At 40.1% G+C, this 26,075-nt stretch overlaps 2 protein-coding genes and 2 long non-coding RNA genes across 6 annotated transcripts in view; 1 reads left to right on the top strand and 3 right to left on the bottom strand.

Moving 5' to 3' along the window:
* LOC116673469 (uncharacterized) overlaps positions 1 to 1,019 on the bottom strand; it is a 1,782-nt gene extending 763 nt beyond the window's left edge. The window contains exon 1 of the mRNA XM_032505824.1: positions 554 to 1,019. Coding sequence (XP_032361715.1) covers positions 554 to 944 — 391 coding nt within the window. The 5' untranslated portion in view covers positions 945 to 1,019. The remainder of the gene's footprint in view (positions 1 to 553) is intronic.
* zgc:113263 (uncharacterized) overlaps positions 1 to 17,125 on the top strand; it is a 46,616-nt gene extending 29,491 nt beyond the window's left edge. For 2 of the 3 annotated variants that reach the window (XM_032504762.1, XM_032504763.1), the window contains exons 2-24: positions 4,104 to 4,306; positions 4,615 to 4,719; positions 4,857 to 4,952; positions 5,067 to 5,177; positions 5,991 to 6,114; positions 6,579 to 7,047; positions 7,803 to 7,870; positions 7,949 to 8,195; positions 8,366 to 8,544; positions 9,045 to 9,267; positions 9,367 to 9,512; positions 9,937 to 10,028; positions 10,432 to 10,589; positions 10,810 to 10,955; positions 11,467 to 11,719; positions 11,819 to 11,934; positions 12,024 to 12,255; positions 13,184 to 13,323; positions 13,690 to 13,939; positions 14,322 to 14,440; positions 15,120 to 15,372; positions 15,543 to 15,649; positions 16,388 to 17,125. In XM_032504762.1, the coding sequence (XP_032360653.1) occupies positions 4,211 to 4,306; positions 4,615 to 4,719; positions 4,857 to 4,952; positions 5,067 to 5,177; positions 5,991 to 6,114; positions 6,579 to 7,047; positions 7,803 to 7,870; positions 7,949 to 8,195; positions 8,366 to 8,544; positions 9,045 to 9,267; positions 9,367 to 9,512; positions 9,937 to 10,028; positions 10,432 to 10,589; positions 10,810 to 10,955; positions 11,467 to 11,719; positions 11,819 to 11,934; positions 12,024 to 12,255; positions 13,184 to 13,323; positions 13,690 to 13,939; positions 14,322 to 14,440; positions 15,120 to 15,372; positions 15,543 to 15,649; positions 16,388 to 16,395 (3,738 nt within the window). In that variant the 5' untranslated portion in view covers positions 4,104 to 4,210 and the 3' untranslated portion in view covers positions 16,396 to 17,125. Of the gene's footprint in view, positions 1 to 2,084; positions 2,653 to 4,103; positions 4,307 to 4,614; positions 4,720 to 4,856; positions 4,953 to 5,066; positions 5,178 to 5,990; positions 6,115 to 6,578; positions 7,048 to 7,802; positions 7,871 to 7,948; positions 8,196 to 8,365; positions 8,545 to 9,044; positions 9,268 to 9,366; positions 9,513 to 9,936; positions 10,029 to 10,431; positions 10,590 to 10,809; positions 10,956 to 11,466; positions 11,720 to 11,818; positions 11,935 to 12,023; positions 12,256 to 13,183; positions 13,324 to 13,689; positions 13,940 to 14,321; positions 14,441 to 15,119; positions 15,373 to 15,542; positions 15,650 to 16,387 lie in introns of those variants that run through there. The other variant, XM_032504761.1, reaches the window with a different exon arrangement.
* On the bottom strand, positions 5,537 to 13,153 carry LOC116672864 (uncharacterized). The gene is made up of 4 exons (XR_004327661.1): positions 12,796 to 13,153; positions 10,789 to 10,794; positions 6,672 to 6,676; positions 5,537 to 5,551 (listed from the first exon to the last, which is right to left on the bottom strand). It is a non-coding gene; the product is annotated as an uncharacterized LOC116672864 (long non-coding RNA).
* Positions 17,126 to 19,305: 2,180 nt separating the features above from the next.
* LOC116672869 (uncharacterized) lies at positions 19,306 to 20,157 on the bottom strand. Its single transcript, XR_004327666.1, has 2 exons — positions 19,987 to 20,157; positions 19,306 to 19,898 (listed from the first exon to the last, which is right to left on the bottom strand). It is a non-coding gene; the product is annotated as an uncharacterized LOC116672869 (long non-coding RNA).
* Positions 20,158 to 26,075: the final 5,918 nt, after the last annotated feature.

The raw sequence follows: 26,075 nt of genomic DNA on the forward strand, positions 1-26,075 counted from the left end.
CTCTTTTATGAAAAGCGCAATGAGATAACTGTTGTGATTTAGCGCTATATAAATAAAATTTAATTGAATAATATTATGTCTTATCTCTCAACACATTGAACACCACCCTCCACTAAAATAAGGGACACCCAAAACAATAATTACAGTGAATGTTAGGGCAGCAGTAAAATACTTTTTATTGTTGATTAAACCTTATTTTCAAAACAGTATTCGTTAAGCCAATAGATGTCAGAAAATAGAGAAGTACGGCCCCTGTAATTTCCTGTATTCCTACAATGAGAGAAGCAGCGAATTCTCACATCCTAGAAGCTGGAACCAGAAAATGTTTGGTAATTTGACTCAAATTATTCTCAAAACCGAAACATATTCATGTTTGTCCACACACAATGAACATCCATAGGCTGCAGATGAATGGATCTTTCAGACTGTAATAATTGAAGTATGACGAACAGCTGTAATCCATTACTTTTATTAAGACATGTATAGATATTTTACTTGTCAACTTGTGCATAGTATGTTTTGGTCGGATTTTTCCCTTCAGACTCGGACATACTTTCCCCGTTCCATGGAGAGCTGCGCGCCTTTAGCGGTGGCGCGCATTGCATAGGCCCTGGCCTGCTACATTTAACGGTCCGCGTCGCCTCTGTGGGACGATGATTGATGAAGCCAGAGAGCCAATCTAACATGGAAATGATGTAGGCAGAGGCACTTCGGCCTGCGTTGCATCCCCCATCTTTTAGCTTTTTCCTGGCCCTTACATATCTGTCTCGCAGACCTTTCCACTTATTACGGCAGGCTAGTTCATTTCTCCCAAGCGTTTGAGCGATTTGTCGCCAGGCGTTTGACGTAATGTGGTTGTCTCTGTACTCCTTTAAAGACGAATCATATATCTGTGGGTAACGGCGGACCTCCTCGCACAAGTCCTTTTCGAAACTAGCATCCATTTTGTTTTGTTTCTTCTGTTTATTTTCATAATGGACTACAAACCAACGTTGGTGCAAGCCGCCACCTACTGTACCGGAGTATGTAACATCAACATCAACCTTTGCGTTGTCTTCCCGTCGAAATTGAAATTCAACCCTTTTACTGACGCTTTTATCGGTCTTCATCAATCATCTTTTTAACTTTTTCTTACGTTTTTGTCCCTTTTTTCAACGCTTGACGCTTCTTTCAATGTTCGTCACTTTTTACGTTTTCAAAATAGGCTAACACTAATAACACTAGTTAACTTAGCAGTAACTAACTTAGCTAGAGTTAGTAACTTTTTACTTTTTGGAATTTATGGTCCATAAACCTAATTTTATAGGATTTTTTAAGTAAGAAAAGCAGAAATTATGAATTATTTAATTAAAATTAAAGGTCTGTTTGTTGATGGATAATCACAGACTGGAATATGTCAACTTTTACTCAATACCATTTTGAAAACTGTCCTTAATATCAGGAAGAAATTGACAAAAAAAGGCAAGGAAAACAGTTAAGGTTAAGCTCAGGTGAAACCGGTTTTAACTAACTACGTACGTGAGGAATTCAGGACTAATCAAAAGAGATTTTTTTTATTTCGTTGTTTGCTTCATACTTGGAAAGGTTAAACTCAAGTACCACACCCAGTCCAGCTGGTGGCGGTAATACATTATTAAAGTTAGTTTCCAACCGCCATAAAACCGAAAGAAGAAAAGGAAGAAAGAAAACGTGAACGTTTCTTTCAGGTTTCTCGTACACCACCGCGACCACAGCCTTTGCCCATCTCATCTTGTCTTTGTACTGTATTTATGTTCTTGATGTTTATATTTAATCCCTTTTTCCTTTTTTTTCTTTTTTTTTTTTTTTTTTTCTTTTTTTTTTTTTTTTTTTTTTTTTTTTTCCCTTCTTCTTCTTAAGATTCTATATATCTACTGTACAGTAAGGTTATTCTATTTATTTACTTTTTTTAACATGCTGTTTTTTATTTTTTTCTTACTGATGCCAAAATGTTCATCGAATGTTAACATGTTTTGTAAAATTTAAGATTTATAAAAAAAAAAAAAAAAAAAAAAAAAAAAAAAAAAAAAAAAACAACACCCCGCGACCACGACCCATTAAAACCACGACCGGTAACAATGGCCGCTGAGGCTGCATTCAGATGCTACTGGATTTAGCTTTACATTTCGGCCAGATTTTGCTCTAGGTTACCGCGGCCAAGCAAACAAACTAAGAACTTTGGAACGTTACTGACGTTATGTGTAATGTAATCATTTTTCAGGCTTCTTTTTGTGACCTGTTAATACAAAAAATGGAAAGCCAATTGCGCTATCTAGTGTTGTAAAATCTACATTGCCTGGTTGATCCGGTCTTCGTCAGCCAACCCGGAAAGAGGGCTTGCCGTGATCTGGACTGAGGCGGATGAGACCAGAAACCTTTGTTCTGTCTCTCCTCCCAAAGCGAGATTTAAAAACAAGGGCCTGCCAATGGTTCCTGCAAAATTGCGCTCGCGTTTTTGTTGGTGGGCAATCGGTGATTCATGTTTTATGAATCAGAAATTAGCCGAATCTCTTCATTAGGCTTTCTAATATTTTTTTCTCATCACTACAACCCGAGGGGGACATCTGCTCGTTTTTTTTTCTGTCAGCTTCTAAATGGAAATAAAGCGGGGAGCTGAAAGTGGAAGCAGTCGAGGTGCGTGTAATGGAATAAAAAATCACGTTTAATAATGATTACTGATCTTTGTTGTCATCAGTGAGTTGACAGTGACCTTCTATTCTGTATGATATCCCTGCAGTGTGTCTATATGGACCTACTTGATCCACATTGAGCTTATTATTACTCTAGCATCTCAAGTGGTGCCTTATATCCATCACCCCACCAGAGGTTCATTGATCTGCTGGAATAGTTTGCTGTTAGTATTGACTGGAATTGTTCTTTTTTTTACTCTAGCTTCCTACAGCAGAAATGCAATAGGTTGCTCAGTTGTACAGCATTTAACAAGATAAGAGTAAGTTTTGAGTTTGATGGATGCTGTTGTCAGCGCATCCGAGAGTGGCACTGTCAGGTCAGTATTTCAGCGGGCATTTTGCCACTATAAATCAAGTTCACTTATGCATAATGTGCACTTGGCCAGCATGTAAACTGTCAGGTGGATGTTGTTGACACATTGCTTGTTGAAGTGTAAATGTATAAACTGTCACTGCTGTTTTGCAGTTTCTGAAGTAGGCTTGGATCAAGTTTCCTTGTCCGAACAACAAAAGGCAGCTTATTTGATAGAAAGAGAACACTGGTCTCTTCCCAGACAAACTGTGTTCCAGCATGTCCATTTTTTTTGACAGCTACTGAACATGTGCTATACAGGTGACAGTTCTAATGAAACGTTGCTTCTTCCATAGCATAATAATCATAGCAAAAATCTCAAAATCCATTACTGCATATGAGATAACCCTTTATGTGAAGATCTCTCTAATTTTTTGTTGCATTTGTTTTAGTGTGCCACATTGAAGTATTTCCCTTACACAAGTAGAAGTGTGCAAACTAAATACAATTTTGTGTAATTTTTTTTTGTAATATTGTAATCAAATTTCGGTTCAATAGCTTTTTGGGGGCTTTTGATCGAATCACACAATCTTATTTAGCAGATGGAGTTTTATTTATAAAATATTTGAGAGATTGGTAATACATAAAATAACCAAAAGATCATGATGAACCGGATAAAAGCACTTCATTACACTGATTCAAAAGTTATAATCAAATCCAATATGGCTAATTTTCTATAAATAAGCTATAGATGGTGTGGCAAAATCATAGAATAGACATCTATATTGTCTTACATATTGGTATGTTTCCTCAACTGATAGGGAAAAGACCTGATAAGGAATATGGACCATAAAACTACAATGTAACCAATAGAGACGTGTGCAGGTGTTTAATGTTACCTTGTTATTGGGTTACCTGTATTGGGTCGTTTACTCCTGCTCTTGCTTTCTATCAGGTTATGGGTCATTTGAATCATTCACTGTTGCCTGTTGATGCACAGTAACCCTCTCTAACAGGCTGGATCAAAAGGGTTTTAATTGTCAGTGGACATGAAATGTTGATACATCTTTGGTTTTCACTTTTATTCTCTTCCTCCACTTTAGGTAATGATCTTCCAGTCCACTATCTTCGCCTCCTGGCGCCGCCCTTGCAGCTTTTATCAGCCGCAGTGTGGCAAGTAGTGCAGCAGGGACTTGTGGACCACTACGGGATGCTGGAGGAGTTTGTTACCATGGTGACAGAACTGGTCCCAGAGCTGATGAGCTATAGTCAGAGGGCTCAGCTCATCCTGGGACTCAGGGCCAGGGTCAGTAATATGATAACCGTTAAGTTATACTGAGGTGACGCTTGTACTTTTTTTTTTTTTAGATATTTGTCTCATGATAACAAAACTCAAGTTAAAGAACAAATTTCAAATCTGTAAACAGTAGCTAATGTATAGACCATAAGTGATGTGGATATTCTCTGTTATGTCTGTATTTATTTCATCCTCTATAAATCATGTTGGCAGAGTAGCAACAGGTCAAACACTTAAGAACAAGTTAAACACAATGTAACAGCACAGAGAAGAGAGCAGAGAAAAAAATGTGTGTGTGTGTGTGTGATTCTGTGTAGCTGGTTCTGGAGATGTGTCGAGGTGAGCACCCAGTGGACATGCAGACCATTCAGCCACATTTGGACAGAATTAAAGCTCCTGTCAGCACGGCCAAGGATCACCACGTAAGTAAACTGTTGATCGCAACACACTGTCTGGTGTGGAAGTTTACCGGGCCAGGTATGAGTGATCGATTGAGTCTCATGACTTAATTTCAAGAGTACACTGTTGGTTTCTTGAATTTGTGTGTGTTTTATAACAGCTAACCATAAACCAGGTGGAGGAATCTGAGGTGAACTTTGTGGAGTTGGTGCATTCATTACTGGAGGATCCCTCGGAACGAAAATATTTTTTTCAGGTGAGACAGCACTCGCTCCTTAATTGTTTTACTTTCCTTTATAGAACTAAATACATATCCGGAATACTCCCATAAATACGACATATAAACAGAAACTCTGTTTTGCATTTGCAGGAAATCTTCCCTGTATATTTTGGATCAAAGTATGACGCTGCACTTGAGATGCTGGTGTGGGAGTTCATATCAAGACTCAAGGAGCTGCTGCCAGCTCCAGAATTTACTCAGGTGCTATGTTGCTTTTAAACTCTAGCTTGACATACACTATCAGCCAATTACATATTACAATGACCTTTTTCTGTAGTGGCAACATCAAGGCCCTCCATAGACACACTGCTGCTGACATTCACGCTTATGTAACCAGTTCATATCCCTATTTTGTTACCTACCCTCTGCAGTGTTGATGTGAAGCTACCTGAGGGAGGCTGTCAGGCCCGGTGTGGCCCTGTGGGAGGTCTGCACTACTTGTTTTGCCTCTGCCTTTTATTCCCCCATCAGAATAAACCAAATGCTACACACAGAAGTATATCACCAGGATAATTGCCCTGTCATTATTTCAAACTAAGCCGCTTATTTGTTCCCTTTTTTGGCTAACCGTAGCACTCGGGCTCAGTAAGGGGGCTCATCTGTCTGCACCACTGACCCAGAGACAGCTAAAGACAAGGGTTAACTGGGTACAGGTGCAATAACACAGTGTCTCGGTGGACTGCTTCATTCTTTCTCTTTTCTCTACCAAGCAGTGGCAAAGTAGAAAAATAACAAAGTCGGATTAGTAGCATACTAAAATGTAAAAAAAGGCTCATAAGGCTATCACACTATTTGTTATGTGGGTCCACAGCGCTGCAAGAAGTTTTAATGTGGCACTTCTCCTTTTCCTGGCAGTAACACAAGTTCACAGAAACACAAAGTGATGTATGTGTGTCAAGGAAAATGCATTAACCCCATCAGTTTTATTTGAACTTGCTGTCAGTCATTTGGCAGTATAGTGATAAATGAATGCAGTAATACTAAAGCTAGTAACCGGATCTCTCTCTCTTTCAGTTGGCAGCTTTGCTCGGAGACGCTCCGTCATTCCTCGACGACTGTTTACAATCCTTTTTCCCGCCAGAGGACATGAAGGCTGTACTTGAACACCACAGAAACCTTGGCTATTTTGAAGAGAAAGGTACTGTTGTGCTCTGTAATTGTGTACTGTAACATTGTAACAGTAAGTCAACAAAATGAGCAGTCATCTCTAAAACAGAAATATAATTGCTGTTTGAAAGAACATTCTGTGAAAACTCTGTTTGTCTCTGTAACATTTTGGAAATACCCAGACCTTATTGGACAAAATGCTAAGGGTTTAATCTTTAATGTATTGTTTTTTTAATACTTAATTTCCAATACTTCTTACATATAAGCAAAGATTATTTACTGTAGGTTGTTTCATCATGCTGCAGAGAAAATTAAGAAAGCATTTCTTTTAAAAGTTTTCAAAGAGAATATGAAGATGCACTGAGGCCAACCAATCATTGTTTGTATATTGTTTATGGTCTTTGCATTTTGCTAAATTCAACAACTTTTCTTGTCAGTTGATGTATGTTTGAACCAAGCCTTGGTCTAATTAACCATATGTGTTCCTTATTGCAGATCCTACATTATTACCGATGGATGACTGCATCCTCTCCTCCCTATCTCTGCCTCCTGGGACCAAACCTGTCAACAACACCACCTCATGTTCACCTGCTCTCAAAGATTCAAACCCTTTAGAGCACAAAGGACGTCTCAACACTCCCCTCAGCACAAGCAGCCTGGAGAGGGCAAGCAGGAGGACCTCTGAGACAGTTAGACAAAGACTAAATGAGACAAGAGACTCGAGCAGCTGGCAGCCGCAGGTTAGAGGCGGGAACCTTTCACAGGAGAGGAAAGTGCAAAACTCAGTTAGTGCGCAACCATGTGATGAAACCATAGACCTCACTACGTCTGAGACTGCGAACCCAAGTTCAGCAGCCAATGACAACAGCCAAAGCTTGAGAGGAGGACGGGTCCTCAGGAAGAGGAAGCTGAGCGGAGGTGTAGACATTCCAACAAAGCAGCCTTTGAAGGCAACCGCTTACCTGTACGATAAGCAAAAATGTTGTTGTCGTTTTTAAACACAAAGACATGACAGTATGGTTTCCTATTGGTTTATTCGGCATGCATCACTTTTGTTTTATTTCACTCCCTTTATATCACTCTTGGTTCCATTTGCTTTTCATCCACATTAGGAGCATGGCTCTAAACATGGCAGTGTCCTTCTGTTAGTCCACTACCTTAGATTGACATATCTCAACAATTATTTGATGGATTGGCCCAAATGATTTGGCACAGTTACAGTGACAATACTTTGGTCTCTGAACAAAACCTGCACAACTAAAAGATTCCCATCAGCCTCAGCTGTACTTTGTGTTTAGAGCTATTTAGTAAATGTTAGCCAGCCAACATGCTAAACTGTGGTCATGAACAAAGTAAACATTGTACCATTTTAACATCAGTATGTTAGCATTGTCATTGTGAGCATGTTAGGGTGCTGATGTTAGCATTTAGCTCAGAGCACTGCTGTGCCAAAGTAGAGTCAGTCTAATTGAATATCTGATGTGGTTCATGTATAGTCCCCCATGTACCTCTTGTTGTTTTAATATTCTGAAAATACCTAATATGTAACCATAGCTTTTAATCTGTTTAAAGCTCATTGTTTTCATCTTTTTTCGTTGGACATTTGTGGCTGAATTATGTTCAGATCAAAATTTTTGGAATCAAAGTGAGTGACTTTACTTTGATGGGATTAGAGTAAATTTGTCAAATCTGATCATTTAATGTTTTCCACCTCTACAGAGATTCGCCAGTGGACGATAAGAATTCAGCTGAATCCCCTCTAATTTCAATATGGGGAGAATATACAGGTTTGTACAGCTTATGTACAGTGGATTGGTGGGTATATGAGTCTAAGCCTCGGCCTAACTTTCCTTGTTTCATTTAAGACACTCAGGAAGGTTCTTTCCCAGTTGTGACGGACCCAAAAGTTCCCTGGTCGGACGAGGAGACGCTCACTCTGCTCGACATCTGGGGGAAGGACTCGATGCAGCGGGCTTTGAAGGGCTGCTTGAAAAACCGTCACATATTCACGCAGATTGCTCAGAAGATGGCAGAGAGAGGCTACATGAGAACGGTGGAACAGTGCCAGACCAGGATCAAACGACTGAAGAAATGCTTTCGCAAGAAAAACAGGTTGGTGTTAAATGAGCTGTTGTGCTTTCTCTCTGCTCGTCTTTCTCTCCAATCCTTTCAATTGGTCCAACTTTTCCTGCTTAGATGTCATATCTGTGATTTGTCAAACAAAAAGGGAAAAAGCAAATGAAGCAAAATGCTTGTTGCCTTTCTCCCTTTTCTAACACCAGAGGGAACTCCAGGCCGGAGTATAAATTTTATGAGCAGCTGAATCGGGTGCTCTGCTCCTCCGCTCCCTCAGATCTTCCGGAGGTCACCTATGATGCCGAAGAGGTCATGGGTGACGACGAGTCCCCAGACGGCGAGGAGGACTTGCAGTTCCTTAGCCATACGAGCCGACCGGAAATCGGTACAATGTCACTTTTCTTTCCATACGGTTTAGAGCAGCAACAGAAAAAAAGTGAAAAACACCTGCTATTATTTCCCACAGCCCAAAGTCATGTATTTATGATTGCTTGTTCAGTCCAAACCTTAAATAGAATCAGTTTACTATCAAATATGACAAAGAAAAGCATCAAATCTTCATTGATGAAGCTGCAACAAGAACATTATCTGCATGTTTGCTTGGGATTGTGAAATAACTTAATCTCTTAAGATTTCTGCTGAATGATTTTTTTCGTCAATCCTTTCTGTCGATGAATTGACTAATTCAAACAGCTCTAGTTTAGTTTGTTTGATTAAAAATTTAAAATCAAAGCAGGCGTTATAGATGTTTCTGTTATTTTTGTCTTTATAGCCATATGCGCTTCCTTTTAAAAAATAATCACTATAATATACTGTTATGCTAAAATGACAAATTCCAGTCAAATTATCACACTTGAAACAATGTGATTTATATTTATTTGGAAGGCACTAGAAGTGTTCCGTGGACCGACCTCGAGACGTTGGCCCTCATCTACTTGTGGGGTGAAGACGAGATGCAACAAGAACTGAGAGGAATGCATAGAACCGGACACATTTTCTCCATCATATCCAACAAGATGGCCGCCCAGGGCTTCTCCCGAACACCAGAGCAGTGCCAAACAAGGCTGAAAAGGCTGAAATCAAATTTCAGGCATTGCTACCAAAACAAGTATGCATACTCGCAGCAAGAAAGAGGGGGGAAAAAAAGGAAAATGTCTTGATTTTTGTTGATTGTGTATATCTGCTCTCTTCTTATCCCTCGATGTAGCCTGAAGGGACAGGAGCAAGTTGAGTGCAAGTTTTACCACGAACTGGGAAGCATTTTATTGAAGGACTTCCTTTCAGCGCCACAGCTGGAGGAAATCCCAGGGGAGCCTGAAGACAATGACCCGTCCGTCTCACATCAGGCAAACGGTAAACTTTAATGTTCTCTACTGACATTAACGGGTGTGGGAAGCAAGGGTGTAACTTTGGGTTCAACATTGGGGGGGTGGGGGGTGGGGTTGAAATCACCAATCATGCTAGGCCGTTTGTTTCATCATTAAACACATTCTAAATGTGTCTCCTTGAGATCCTTATGTTGTCTTAATAATTGTCTTAAATGATGTAAAAGAAAATGTTATTCTCCTGTGTTGCTCAAAACTTTCTCCAGATTCAAAGGGTTAGTGTTAGGGATAGCCCCAACGCTAACAGTTCATATTTATCATTTATCATCAAGATAAGCTCAAATGTAATATCAACAACGGTAGTGCTTAAGTGACTAATAAATAGATGATTGCAGAATTGACTAAATTAAGGGTTAATTTATTTTACTTTTTTTATGTTTGTGTCTCTTCAGAGTCTGATGTGGGTGTTCAGGAAGACAGGAGGAAAGTCCCCTGGTCAGACAAAGAGACCATCATCCTTCTGGAGATCTGGGGAGACCCACAGGTTGAGGACGATGTCATAATGAACATAGTTTATGCCTTTAACTTCCTGGATAATCAGGCTGAACTGCTGTGTCACTTCACTTCATCAATCCCTTCGTTATTTTAATTGATGAAAATAAATCCTAGAAATGGAGCAGTAATATAATAACCTTAACCTTAGATCATGTAAGATGCTTTTTCTTTTGTTCAAATGCAAAGTAAAACTCTTTGAGTGTCTCTAGTAACAGAGGACCTCCAGTCATAGCTTTCAAGTCTGAGGCAACAAAGATAATATGTTGTTGTTTTAAAAAAAAAAAAAAAAAAGAGAGAAATGTATCCAATCCACATCTGGCTGATTGTTAAATGTTTTTCTAAATATTATTTTTTATTGCCACTTTTACTAATAAAATTCCCCCTACATTTAGGTCCAGCAGAGCATGAGACGCTACCCACACAACGGTCACATTTTCACCGAAATATCAGAGAAACTGGGCGCCAACGGCTACTCCCGCAGCGCAGAGCAGTGCCACACCCGGATCAAGCGGCTGAAAGCCAACTATCGGCAGTGTCAGGAAAACCTGAGGTAAATGCTGCACATGAATATTCATTTTGGTGTGTGTGTGTGTGTGTGTGTGTGTGTGTGTGTGTGTGTGTGGGTGTGGTGTGGTGTGTGTGTGTGTGTGTGTGTGTGTGTGTGTGTGTGTGTGTGTGTGTGTGTGTGTGTGTGTGTGTGGTGTGTTGTGTGGTGTGTGTGTGTGTGTGTGTGTGTGTGTGTGTTACACAGCTCCCTTTGCCGTCTGTAGCTCATCCGGGACTGACCAAGTCGACTTTAAATTCTATGATCTGCTGGAACAAATCCTGGACAAGCAGCCGTCAACATCTTCCACAGTGGTAACAGACTCCATTGAAATATCAGAAGACTCCAATAGTGAATCAGTGACTGAGACAGGTAAAGAAAATCCTCTTATCAACTCAGTGCTGTGGATAGTTACATTACTGAAGATTACACTTTTTGGCTGATCGTGGGTACACTCATACAGTTTTACACCAATAGTATGGACATATGTAGTGTTTCAACTAAAAACTAACAAAGTATTTCCCACAGAAAATGTGTACACTATCATACTTTAGCAAGATTTTAGCGTTGCATTCACAATCTTAGGAGGTTGTTCTTGTGTCTCAGAAGTATTTGAGTGCTTGGGCTTCACTTTACATACAGTACATTTTCATGTATTATATAACGCAAAATAACTCACTAACTGTTGAGTTGACAATGAAGCTTTTTTTTTTTTTTTTTTCTCGAAGAAACGAGAATCATCATAGCAACAACTACAGTATATTTTTATGCTTTACAAAGACAAAACAAAAAGTTCTTGGCTGAAACTACAGTCACTTGTAAAATTGTGCATTCATACCAAAACTGGTGCCGACAGCAACATGTGTTGTGTTTCCACTGTAAGATGGAGAAATCAGCATGTCAGCAGAAAAAGCGGCACCTAGCTCGTGGTCCGACGAGGAGACCCTGGCGCTCATCTCGATCTGGGGCGACGAAGACGTTCAGAGGACACTGAGGGGTTTCGTCCACAACGGACACGTTTACGCCGACATTTCGGAGAGAATGCGCAATCTCGGCCACTCGAAGACCTCGGAGCAGTGCCGGTGGAAAGTCAAGTCACTGAGGACCAACTTCCGACAGTGTTACGACAGGAAGAAGTGAGAACAATCTTTCTCAGTTTGCCTCTTTATCCGTTTGCAAATATAATCCAATATGACTCTAATGGTTTACATGTACGTCTCTTCACGCCTTTCTAGATGTGGAAGAAGAGTAGATTATAGATTTTACGACCAGCTGGAGCAAATACTGGGCCATGAGGCAGTGTCTATCGATGAGTATGACGAAAGAGAAGAGCAAGCCGACCAGGATCCAGGTACAGTCGTACTCATTCATTCACACAGCAGTACTGTGGTCCCACAACATCCAGTCAGTCTTTCTAACTGCCGCGTCCACCTGGAATAGGTGCAGATGGTGTGAACGCAGCATGGACGGAGCAGGAAACGGTCGCTCTCGTTGAGGTGTGGGCTGCAGACGACGTGCAGGACAGCCTGAAAACCTGTGTCCGCAACGGGCACATATTCGCTGACATATCGGAGAAAATGGCTGCCATAGGATACCTGAGGACGGCGGAGCAGTGCCACTCCCGGATCAAAAGGTTGAAGAAGAGTTACAGGCGTTACTGCAACAACCGGAGGTAAACAAGATGTCTAAGTGATTGTTTTTAAAGGGCTCATATTATGCTTTTTCCCCCTTTCCTTTTATTGTAATATTTTTTTGTGCATGTAATAGGTTTAAAAACTGAAAAAAGCCCAAAGTCCACCCTGAAGGGAGTTACCATCTCCCACAGAAAACACTGTTCACAAACTGGTTGAAACCGCTCTATTGAAGGGGTAACCCATTTTTCATCACTTTGTAACACATGTTAAAATGCTTGCATAGTAGCTAGTGTGGAACCCCCCTCAAACCAAGCTAGAGCGGAGCCCCAAAGAGTTCAGATGGTTGTATCGCCGTGTCCAGAGACAGCGCAGAATTACGTTACGTATGATAGATTAATTTGTTAACAAATAACTTATCACTCTGCAGCGTCTTGCTCCAGTCAAGGTTGCAAAGCTTGTCGGGTTGTTCTGCCTGTGTTTTGGGATCAGACTCTGGTTAGAATATGTAAGGCTAAACCGAAGCCATTGTAATCGCAAGCTAGCAGACTTGTCAGGGCCCGCCCTACTCTGCTTCTGACTGGCTAGTAGTCCTTAGCTCACTACTGCGCATTTGCGACTCACAACAAAGATGGGATAGAAGTGACATGCCTCACTCTGTAGCCAAAACAAAGAGCTCAACACACAGGGTGAAAAGAGGAGCTGCAGCAATGTGCATTACAACAAAATATGGTGTTTGTTGAAAATTAAACCATGTAAACCTATTCTGATATAACCTCTAAATACAATCATGAACCTGAAAATGAGCATAATATAAGGTCTGTAAGACATTAATGTTTTTAATACATTATTGTTTCAAATATTAGTAACACAAATTAGCTTTGTTGGTCCTCAGAAATATGGCAGTTGAAACCTTATTTTAAGGCCATCGTTTCCAGTCCCAGCTTGCATTTCATTTTCATTTTCCAGAAGAGGAGGACGGCCCACCGTGTTTCGATACTTCACCCTGCTGGCTCCGGTGCTCGGTGACTCTGTGTATGCTGATGTGGAGAGTACTGCTTCTGACACCGCCTCGCAAACCCTTATGGACCTTAAGGATCCTGACATGTGTAGGTTCAAATATGAGCAAATATATTTGTGTCATCACATCCTCGGACAATGGTACAAAGAAAACAAATTAAAGCTTTAGTGGGTAACTACATATACTATGCCATATCAGTCGATATAAAGCTAATGAAGACCATGGCTATGTTTAGAAAATAGTGTAGTCTGCCAACTTTCGCACGCAGAAAATCAAGCAAAGATAATTATCTCTTCTTTGGGAAGGGGTGGGGGCGGTGCGCGATCACGGAAGGTTTGTATCATGTGGATGTGCCGACAGTTTTGTTATTACTTAGAATTCCTCCAGGTTGGCGGCAGAAACTGTGCACTATAGCAGTAAAGCTCAATAATAAATGTGTTGTTCCTCCACTCAGACGAGCAGCCGTCTGCCAGCCACCTCCCGGCCGACCTGAGCAAGAAGACGCCCTGGTCGGACCAGGAGACCCGCACGCTGCTCGAGATCTGGGGTGAAGACGACGTCCAGCTCACCCTGAGGGGCTGCCTAAAGAACCGCCACGTGTTTGAGTACATCTCCGAGAAGATGCGTGATGAGGGATTCCTGAGGACCTCCGAGCAGTGCTACACCCGCATTAAGCGCCTTAAACATGGATTCCTCCATGAGAAGTCAGTGATGACAAAACTATTGATTCTTTTTCTTCCAAACACATTCATAATTGATTATTGGTATTGTGGTAAATAACCAGCCTCAATAAGCAATTTGGTTGGTTAAATGTCAAACAAACTCTTGAAAATATTCAACAAATCATTTACGCTCTTTATTGGGCAGTTTTTGGTAAAATGAGAACAATCAGTTGGTTATGTCAATTTAAAACAAGTCCTCAAATGGTTATTTGTTTTTTGTTTTGACTTGACCATTTGAACCATTTATGGTTTTAAAATTGACTATGCCTTGTTTTTGTCCTAGAAAACATTTGTGACTTGGATGGGATAAGCGTTTCAGGAGAAGAACAGGCTAACTCAAGTTATTTTCATGTTTAAAATTCAGGGAGGATTATAAATTCTTCAGCGAGATGGATGAAATTTTCAGGAGGGAGCTGAAAGTGGACGGCTCAGTCGCAGACACATCAGTCACGGAGGAGACGGATGACTGCACTCAAACAAAAGGTGAAACTTACAGAAAATGCACATCTTCCTAAATATGAAGTGACACCATTGGATGCCATAAACACTGGATCAATCTAACTATAATATGTAATAATGTGGCAGCAGCGGTGACAGCGGACTCATGTGAGCAATAAGGCAGCAAAAGAAGCAGGTTTCGCTTCATTTATTTAGTTTATATAATGAAAGTACAATATACCAGAACATGAGACCAAATAAATTAGGTTCTGGATCAAATTCAAACACATTACAAATACAGTGACATAAACATATACCAGAAAAATGCAAAATAAGAGCTTCTACTACAGAAACAAATCCTTTTGATAGTAGAAGCCATCTCCGATAACTTAGAATTAGAGGGAAATATCCTGTAAAAATCTCCCTTCTTACTTATGTTTTAGTCAGCTTTCTTTTATATTTCGTGTTATTTTCCAGTTCTCAGAAAGTCATTTTTTTTAATTCTTATTTTTTATGTGTGCTTCTTATCCTGTGTCCTGTAAATAAGTTTAAGGAAAAGTGATACCGTAAATACAAGTGAGCAATTCTTTAATACTACCTTATGTTTTTACTAATCTGTATGCCAGATAATACCAATACGGTAGATCTATACAATTAGATTTTCTCATTATTAGTAACTTTGCTATACATTGTGCAGATTTAATATTTTCTTCCACTCTGTTAGATGCCTCGGGTACCCAGTGGGTGGCTGACAGCTCGAAGCTGGCCTGGAGCGACGGGGAGACCGAGGCCCTCCTGGACATATGGGGGAGCGAGGCCATCCAGGAGACCTTGAAGGGATGCACCAAGAACAAACACATCTTCGTCCAGATCTCTGAGGTCATGGCCAGCCAGGGCTACATGCGCACTCCTGGACAGTGTCAGACCAGAATAAAGAGGCTGAGAGCCAATTTCCGACAATTCTTGGACGGCAGAAAGTAAGCACCTTTGTTCAATGCTGGGGGGGGGGTTGCAGGTCTGAACACCGAGTTGCGGTTTGATCCTCTCAGCATGTTTCAAACTGCATAACGTTCCACTGCGCTACTGTACACATTTATTTGAGGCACAACTTTTCACTTTATAACGAGCTCTGATATTCTGTTTCCAGAGGAGAGAAACAGGAATGCAAGTTCTTTGACCAGTTGGTGCAGATATTTGGCAACAAGTATGTAACAAACTCCGACCCCCTGGCCGAGGATACAGCCGATGGCATAGGTAAGAATTGCTTCACTGTTAACATCATGTTGGTGTCATGCAGTGGCTTTATCAACTGGATCGTGACTCATGTTTCTTCATGTAAATAACATGATGATACATTGATTTATCTCCAGTCTAATTCCTTTTTCCAAATGTAAAATTCATCTCTTAGCTACTCTGAGGAGGTTCATGATTTTTCTTTTTCTTTTTTTTCTTTTTTTTTTTAATGCCAACTGTGTCTGTCTTATATCCATTGCACAAATGTTATGTCAGATATGTTATATTTTGTTTTGGAGCAACCACATTAACATGTGATATCTTGAGTTTTTGTACAGATTAAGCAAATGAGATATGTCATGTTAATTAGTTAAATATAGAGGTGCTGGTAGGTGGGCTAGCTGTTTCTGCTCTGTTTTATGCTAAGCTAACTGGTGGCTGGCTCCGTCTACACAGTAAGTATTCAAACTGGAGAAATTGATCTTCTCATCTAATTCTCGTCTAGAAAGCAAATAAATATATTTCTCAAAATGTCATCCAAAGGTCACTAATTCCATAACCCAACCAACTAATATAATTTCCCATTAGCTTGTAGGGCTGTACCGAATAGTTCAAAGTTTCATTCTTAACGTTAGAAATTCTAAATCAACATTTGAATGCATGTCTATTCTTTCTGTTTAAACTCTGGTTTTGCACATGTTAGTAGCTTGTAAGTCCTAACCACAATTTAATATCTAAAATTGACTTTGTCTGATTCAGAGAACTGAAACTGCCCCTCATCGTAAAGGGAAATCCCGAGGAGGACACAGCAGCTGCGTATTGACCGAGGAACAGCCAGGAAACAACCAGGGCACTCAAACAGCTGTGGTGTAATGTTGTTTAACAGATGACGTTTGCCTCTGTACATACTTCAGATACTTTTACATTCTTCAAACACACAGGCTGTAGTTGTGTGCGTGCGTGTGTGTGTGCACGCGCATGTCCTTGTGTTATTTACAATAGAGCCATGACACTAAAACCAGGGAGCTCAGGGCTCGAGGGACAAATACGTATCTCTGATCTTGACCTGGTGGCAGTCTAGAAAACATGTTTTTGCTAGTATTTAATTATTTTGTACTTGAACTAAAGAGTGAGTAAATCAAAGCACACACAAAAAGACATACACGCAAGGCCTCGATTACTGTAACCACAGCGTACATTTGTTTTTTGTCTTACTTCAGGTCTCACTTCTTAAATCTTTTGTCTTTGTACTTGTTTACAATGTTTGAAATCTGAGGGGTCAAAGTTGAATTCATAAAGATACTCCTTATTTTTTACATGGTATGCGTTGATCTTGTTCAGAATTTAATTTATTTAAATTATTGTTTACGTACTGTATGTATTACAAAGTTTTACAATTTACCTTAAATATGTTACACTTCAAGATTTATTGAAGCACATTTTTTCCACAAACATGTCGAGGTTTTGTCATACCCATTAAAAGAAACTTGAAATGTTTAAATGATTGGTTCTTGTTTTTATTTTATTGCAGAGGTGCCCTTGATAGAGGCACCTCCCAAACTGCTCCCGAGGGGTTTGTGGAAGATAAATCTCAACTGCCAATTACATAACTGTACATACCTTGTGGACAAATACTTTTTACTCCACTACATTAATAGCTGTAATTACTAGATTTACTACAGGTTAAATTTCTAAATTCAGTACATATGATCCTCTTAAAAACAAAAATGGTGATAACATTATCATATGAAAAAAGAAGCCAAAAGTGCATAATATTACCTCCATCTCAACTAACAACAAAGATAAAGTATAAGTAAATATTCTGGAGACTGTCATTTAAAACTACTTTTTCGTAAATGCATAGCCACAATTCTGGGATAAATGTGAATATCACAATGTAGTGTAACAGTAGCACATGTAATGCAGACTCATAAAGTCTGCGTATTGACTCAGTAATGTCATTTTTACAGCAATATCTACCTCTGCTGCCATTAGCCACTGTAAGCCACTGATAACAGGCGTGAGCCTGTAGCAGTAAAACCTCTGAAGGATATGTTTTGTGACAGTACATGTTACTACTCTCACTTTAACGCTATAGTATGCAGTCTCTGTCTCCTCCATGAGGAATTTAAAGTGATAACAACACCGTCGGCGTATCCACATGATACAAGCCTTACGTGGTCATGCACACGCCCCCACCCCTCCCCCATGCAGTTGCTAGTAGCCACAGAGGATTAAAAAAACAGACTCTTCAGAAGAGGTCATTATCATCATCATCATCATCATAGTCATCATCACCGGATGCCACAATCTTCTGAAGATAGCCATACTGAGAAATACAGAGAGCGTTGTGTGAAGGTCAATGGCTTGAATGTAATGAACGTTCATTAATATCAAAAAGTATTAGTAAATACTAAAGCTTTAAATACCTTTTGCCAATGATACCCATGTACCCTTACTTAAGCAAAACATTTGAAATAAGGACTTTGCATTTGCGAAGTTTTACAGTGTGGTTTTACTTACACCTGCAATAGCTGATTTTGTTTTGGCCACTTGCGGAAACAAACAGCATTGACATTTATTAAAGTTGACATAGCAAACACTTGATTATTTAGGCATTTTTTGCTTCAAGCGGTGACTGTACAACCAATATTTACTATTTTATTTATCCGTGTTTCTTGTCTACCAATTCCTGAGGGCAATATCTGGATCATTAGCTGCCTAATGCTCCAATCTATTCACCAGGTAGCTGTTAACTTTGTCCATCTGCCATTTGGTGCTGAGCAGGTAGTGTACAGTGGGATTTAGAGTTGTTTTGGTGAAAGCAGCTGCAGCTGTGGCCAAAAACAACAGTTGGGGAGCGATGGGAGTGAACCAAAAATAGGAAAGTTTCGGCCTGGTCAGCTAAACAATGATCAGAAACTCATTTAAAGCTCTGTAAAGCCAGGGGAAATTTCTCTCTGTCTTTCTCTCTCTAGCTGCTTTAAGGGTCTGAGCTTTAGAAACTAAATGTGTAGAAACGTGTGCACAAAAACGTGTTCTCCCATATTGTGTTTCTAGCCCACAGTGATGAAGTCCATACTATCCGCCTCACCCACACAGTCTAACGACGATTTACTGCTGATTACATTAACTGCAGTCAGACAGAGCTTTCTGTTCTGCGTACTGTAGGTTATATTAAATTAGTTCTTCAATGATGGGGAAATCAGAAGAGGATTGCTAGGCAACGTCTTCTAGACATGCCGTGGTTTCCCATCACAAGACCGTAAAGTTGACATTGTGTTATTTTGTTGTGACATGACAAACACTCCCATTCTGTAACCATAGTCACTGTGTTGGACAATTCAACAGGAAGGTACAAGCTCTTTATTTGGTGTATGGGTTTATACCTACAGGTTTGTCTAGCACAAAGAGGCGGAGCTGAGTTGAAAGACAAGGGAGCCTTCTGGTTTGTGCAGTGAATCTCATTAGGGATGGCAGTGTCTGTTGGTCTGTCTGCCACTTTTGTAGATTTAAATATTATATAGGATATATAACACTACTAGATGCATTGTCATTTTGAACAGACAATCGTGGTCCCCTGAGGATGAATCCGGATGACTTTGGTGATCCCCTGACCTTTACTCATCTCCTAACTTGAGATTTTGACATTTGTCATTACTTTTGCAGGTGTTTGGTCATAAATCAAAGTATTGGACAAATTCCAATATTGACTTGATGGCACTATGACAATTCAGAGTACCTGTTCTCGCAACAAACAGACCGACGTTCCCATCCATACGGCCACACCTAAAGCAATTTACACATAGTGTGAGTAAATTAGCAAGTTATTATACTTTTGCAATAAGAGATTACAAACAGTGTGCATTATGAACGTCAACCAGTGTTGTTTTTTTTTTACAAACACTCAAAACACGGTGTCACAATTCCCAAAGACATGGCGGTGGGGTTGTTGGCATCTACCAACACAGCACCAGTGGGTGCCAGCGGTGAACCTTCCTCTAACAGGATCATGAACACATGATTTGAACCAGGCGTTGTACACGTGGTGGGTCAAACTCTTCCTGCAGCCTTCTCACACTCCTCCACATGTACCTTCTTCTATGCTTAAGACTACACCGTCATCACCGCCGCTTTCTTTCGCTTCCCTGTCTTTACCGTTTTCCTCCTCTGTTTGGTTGTCATTGTCCTTTGTGATGAACACCACTGGAACCATTTCCTCTCCAATGGTACTGTTCTTCCAACCATACACACATATATCGTGAATTACCTGAGTACACAAGGAAAACATATGGCTTAGTGTTAGTTGGTTCAAATGTTATTTCTGTTTAAATTTACCATCATGTCTTAAAACTTACCCAATATCCAAGCTTTAACAAAGCAGACAATATAAAGATGAAAACAGGAACACCAGTGAAGTGGATCTGAATAAATAAGGAAATAATGACATTTTTTATCTAATATGATGGATCTAATAATCCTATTTAATTTTTAAATCTTTTCTATGGCCCTGGAGGCCAAAGAAAAAACACTATGATGGACAAAACACATTATTGAAATACAAAATACATCATTAACACAATGGCGTTTCAGAAAAAAAAGACTTTTCAATTGCTACAGTTGAGGAAAACAAAGATATTTGACTATCCATGTCAGATAATTAGGCTAAAGAAAGGAAAGAAGTAGGACGGTCTAATGCCATTGTATTTACTGTGATAGAAGAGGAATACACTGCGTCTTTAATGCATATGCAAACAAGTGAAATAAGCTGATTTGATTGTAACACACTTTACCCAAGATGTCATGGCTACCCAAAACTTAGAGGTGCGTCTTTTTACAAGGGATAAGACTGTAGGAAGACAGGGCTGCACACACACACACCCCCCCCCACACACACACACACACACAAACACACACACACACACACACAGAAGTGAAAAACAATACATATATCGTCAATTAAAAATGCCAAAAGTGTTAAGTCAACATGTTCTCAGTTTGTTTAGGGCTACATTTTACCTTCTCATAAACAAAGCTGTGGTTTCCAACTCCAGCCTAAAGCAGAAAAAGAAACATTTTACTGTATGTCCTTACTAAACATTATAAAATAGACAACATATTGTCTTTGCAATACACACGCTGCAGTACAACTAGTATACCTGTTTGACGGTTGAATGATTTACACATCTGGACCTGTTGTCCAGTCCATCACACAAGCAGGAGTCTGGAATCAAGGACTCCCAGTCTTTGTAGCTTTGGAGTCCACAGCAATTAAACTGAAGTGACACACACACAAACACACACAATCCCATGTGACTCAGAGCTACTTAGATATGTGCTGTACTCATGTTTAAATGTCATAAACTGCAAGAACACGTGTACAATGGTGGACACTATGCAATGAAGAACTTTCTTTAAACTTCTGAACACAACATTGACATATCAACCTTTAGGTTGACTCGACCGACTTGTTAGGAAACAGTACATCCCGTTGCGAAGCAACGTTAGTTAGAAGACACACAAAGAATTGTTTTCCGTACAGTAAATTTTACATCCTAAAAAACTCATTTCCTGTCTTACCTCAGCCTGCCAGCGGTCCACATTGTTGAGTGAATGGCAGATTGTGTGAGTCTGGTTTAGTGTGTTTCCTGGTGTATCTGCCAGAGGCAGCAGAGCCAAGTAGCGCTTCTCAAACTGTTTTATCACCTAGAGGCAAACAGAAAGGAGGGGGGGGGGTCAGTATCTCGTGGGTACCTCTATGGTTGGGGTTAGGGTTCATTCCCCTCTCTCTCTCTCTCTCTCTCTCTCTCTCTCTCTCTCTCTCAACCTGACTGCAGTTCGTCGTTGTAACCGACTTGAGTGGGCAAATGCTCACATTCAATGGTGTCTGGCAGTGGAGAGGTGTTCTCTTCACGGATGAGCCCTAACCCTAATACCAGATACCGACTGGCTTTCTAGTTTGTGGCAAACCTTGTGGCAAGCATAATGGTGTTGTCTAGTCAGCATCTTGACATGCCACACCTGTGAGGTGGATGGATTATCTCGGCAAAGGAGAAGTGCTCACTGACAGATTTAGTCCGATTTGTGAACAATATTTTAGAGAAATAAGCCTTTTGTGTACATAGAAAAAGTCTTAGATCTTTGAGTTTAGCTCATGAAAAATGGGGGCAAAAATAAAAGTGTTGTGTTTATAATTTTGTTCAGTGTAGTTCATGTTTACAGCATTTAACTATACAGGTAGGAAATGCCTACCTGATTCTCTTTTTCCCATAACCCAACAGATAGAAGCATATTCAGCAACAGGACACTGGCTGCAACAATTGACTTAAGAGAAACAAAAGGAGGGAGAGACAGTTTAAATTTAAGTTTTTTTTTTTGAGGAGGAATATCTTACACACAGACATCCACATACCACTCTTGCATAGAAGCCATTTCTTCTCCAGAATTCCTGCACCAGCAAGATGCAGACCATCAGACTGAACGCTGACCAGAAATACACCAGTCTGGCCCAAATTTCCAGCCTGGAATCTACAAGATCCTACAAGAACAAACCTCACAATGACATCAACATGGACAGAGCACAACACAGTGACCAGGGCAGGGTATCAAATGTCAGTCAGTACCGAAAGCTGGGATCAAATGTCACATTCATGGTCTTGTTTACATATTTTTTCATCAGATAATTCCTAATAAAAATAAATAAACTGTCGTGCAGATAATAAACATTCCTGTGTGTATCAGATTTGCATCCCTTTCCAGTTTCCTATTTCAGCTGACGCACCTTTTTATTTGAGCTGTTACCGTCATCATGTCACATGGTTACGTATTGTTTTTAGGACTGATTTTAAGATTTTGCTGATTTCTTATAGGGCACACTGGGACTTCTATTCATTTAGATACATATAAATCCTAATATCCTTATTATCCTTCATTAGATTATTGCCGTTGTTACAACTAAGACCAAAGGAGACTGAATTTGTCATTTCTTATTCAGTAATGTACAGAATATATAGAAATGACTTTTTATTATCACCTGTCAGTCTCACCTCGCTGTTCCCACATTCAAAGCTACGGCTGTCCAGAAGGAGTCCTGATGCTGTCAGGATGAGTAAGAGTACACACCAGACCTGGAAAGCAACAGCGGCTTTACTGCACAGCTGCGAATTTCACTCTTTAAAAAGACCAGAAGGGGTGGAGAGTAGCTAACTACATGTAAGTATAGTGTAAGTATACCGTTCCTAAGTATAATTTTGAGGTCTTTGTAATTTACTTAGGTATTCCACATTCATGCTACTTCAGAGAGAAATGTTGTACCTTTTACTCCTTACAACCATCTAGCAGCTACTGTTTACTATTTACTTGGCAGATTTGAGATTGTTTATATGAAACACATGATTAGTATTGATTAAAGTAATATTGCTACCTTTACTTAAGTAGCTAGATTTGACTACATCCCCACACCACTGAAGATACATACAGAACATTTCTGAAATAGACTTACTTTTACCTTTGACTGCATAGTAGTAGCAGAGTTATTAAAATGTAATTATTAGACATTAGACTTATCATAACATGCAAAGCAAATATGAGTGAATAGTCTATCTATCTATCTATCTATCTATCTATCTATCTATCTATCTGTCTATCTATTAGTAAAATGAATACTTACTGCATATAATATTACCATCCCTGTTGCAATCCACAGGATGGCATTTGGTTTTCTGAAGAATCGGTTGTTACCCGTCTCAGCTGCCATATCGTCACAATTTTCCTTCTCCAACTGCTTCAGGAGGAAAAGGACCACAGAGTGACCCTGGACATGAGAAAAGAGAAGAGGAGGGAACCGGCGTCTCTGACCATCGACACTGTATGGAGCGTGAGTAATGCCACAACAGGTCCTCCCGCGCTCTGCCAAGAAAGGTCTGACCTGCTTATTGCATGTACTTCTGAAAAAAGGTCATCACTACTCTTCCTACAATGGGGTGGGGCTCATGTTTGACTTTGTGAAAATGCAAACCCCTAGAAAAAGTGAACAAACTACAGAGGCGTGACATGAATTTTTGAACTGAAATTAACTGATTAAAATCAGCAAAAGATGAATCATTCTCACTTCTACTTTTAAAGAGACACACACACACACACACAGGAAAGATCTTTAAAGATCATGGTTTGGGTTATGATGGTTAAAGTTATTGGTTAAAGTTAGAAAACCATCATCTTTATAATTAAGAAAAACACCTAAGTGGTTAAAGTTACAAACTACGACTGTTGTCATAGGAAACTGAAAACGAACAGTAGTTTCCTGTGTCAACATCCACCATTTGTTTAACCTCCACCTCAACCTCTCCATCTATTTGTTTTGCCATTTGCAGAATCAGTTGATTGTTGCTGAGTTACTCTAGTATTAAAACAGCAGAGTACTTTAAAAAGAAAGTTAAAAAGTTTTATATAGAAAAATAGAAAAAAGAATATGATGTTGATTCTGTTTCTCGGAGGGTGAGGTACGCATATTTATTCAGGTAATACATGTTTTCCAGGTAACACTACGTTTTGTACTATACAAAATGCAATGAGTGACACAGTTAAAGCAGAATTCTGATCTTTAAATGTTCTTTAAACGTACGAGCACTAGCTATTCAATTTCAGTAGTCTATTTTTAATTTTTTAGCCTATTCAAAGAGCATGAGACATGAGGGTACAAGCTGAATTTTGTGTCCCTCTTATAAAGTGTTTCAGGTTGACATGTGATCAAACAGCTCTTCTAAACAGATCTCAGTTGCAGGTAACACGGACAGTTTCTCAAAGCCACGTCTGCCCTGCCGTGGATGTTAGTCCAACTTGAGAATGGAGGCTGAGGAGCGTTTGGTACAATTATATGGTATAAAAGTGTATTTGTGATGTTGGAGCTTACTGAACCAACTAGTTTTTCCTTCAGTGCCCTCACCTTTTCTTCATTAAAACATCTTCTATTTGTAACTTTTGCACAGCAACATGCATATTGTACCACTTGAGGGCGCCAGTTGATAATACGTTACTCTGCACAGTGACTGGAATTGCCTTAAAGCACTTTTTCTGGATTCTGTGTCAGGTTCTCTTGTCCATTTACAATAATGTGTCAATATGCAAGCAGGGAAGCTCTGTACCAGTGCCACTGACATAAACACACTCCATGTAAAACACACACACACGTAGTATAGGCTACTTAAATAGACAGACAAACACACGTATGCAGCCCTCAAAAGTTAGGACAGTAATTACGTGTCTAAATCTGACAGAGCATCCAACCGCCAATGTCTGGCTGCCTGCCTGCCTGTGTGTGTGTGTGCGCGTGTGACATTGGTAAAGACAGAGACAGGCTGGCTGGAATCTGTCGAGGGAAGGGGCTTCACCCAAGAACACACACACAAGGCTGAGCAGTGCCACATCACCCACCTCACCACCCTGCACACACTCTCAACCTCACACGCTGTTTTTTTTACACACATATCATACAGATAATAAGACTCTGATTCAAACATTATGTTTGATACCATTAAATCAGCCCATATTACTCCAATATTGTTGACTTTTTAATTTAATAATCTATGCGTTTTCTTTATTTTCATGACTATTTACATTGTAGATTATCACTGAATGAACTACATCTGGAATTAGGTACTTAACAAAAAAGTGTGAAATAACTGAAAACATGTCTTATATTCTAGTTTCTTCAAAGCAGCCCCCCTTTGTTCTGATCACTGCTTTACACACTCTTGGCATTCTCTTGATGAGCTTCAAGAGGTAGTCACCTGAAATGGTTTCCCAACAGTCTTGAAGGAGTTCCCAGAGATGCTCAGCACTTGTTGGCCCTTTGGCCTTCACTCTGCGGTCCAGCTCACCCCAAACCATCTCGATTGGGTTCAGGTCCAGTTCAGGTCCAGTGACTGTGAAGGCACAGCACTCCATCACTCTCCTTCTTGGTCAAATAGCCCTTACACAGCCTGGAGGTGTGTTTGGGGTCATTGTCCTGTTGAAAAATAAATGATGGTCCAACTAAGCGCAAACCGGATGGGATGGCATGCCGCCGCAGGATGCTGTGGTAGCCATGCTGGTTCAGTAGGCCTTCAATTTTGAATAAATCCCCAACATTGTCACCAGCAAAGCACCCCCACACCATCACACCTCCTCCTCCATGCTTCACGGTGGAAGCCAGGCATGTAGAATCCATCCGTTCACCTTTTCTCCGTCGCGCAAAGACACGGCGGTTGGATCCAAAGATCTCAAACTTAGACTCATCAGACCAAAGCCCAGATTTCCACTGGTCTAATGTCCATTCCTTGTGTTTCTTGGCCCAAACAAATCTCTTTTGCTTGTTGCCTCTCTTTAGCAGTGGTTTCCCAGCTGCTGTTTGACCATGAAGGCCTGATTAGCCCGGTCTGCTCTTAACAGTTGTTCTAGAGATGTGTCT

Source organism: Etheostoma spectabile, chromosome 23 (genome assembly GCF_008692095.1).
Source record: "Etheostoma spectabile isolate EspeVRDwgs_2016 chromosome 23, UIUC_Espe_1.0, whole genome shotgun sequence".
In the NCBI taxonomy this organism is placed as follows: Eukaryota; Metazoa; Chordata; class Actinopteri; order Perciformes; family Percidae; genus Etheostoma; species Etheostoma spectabile.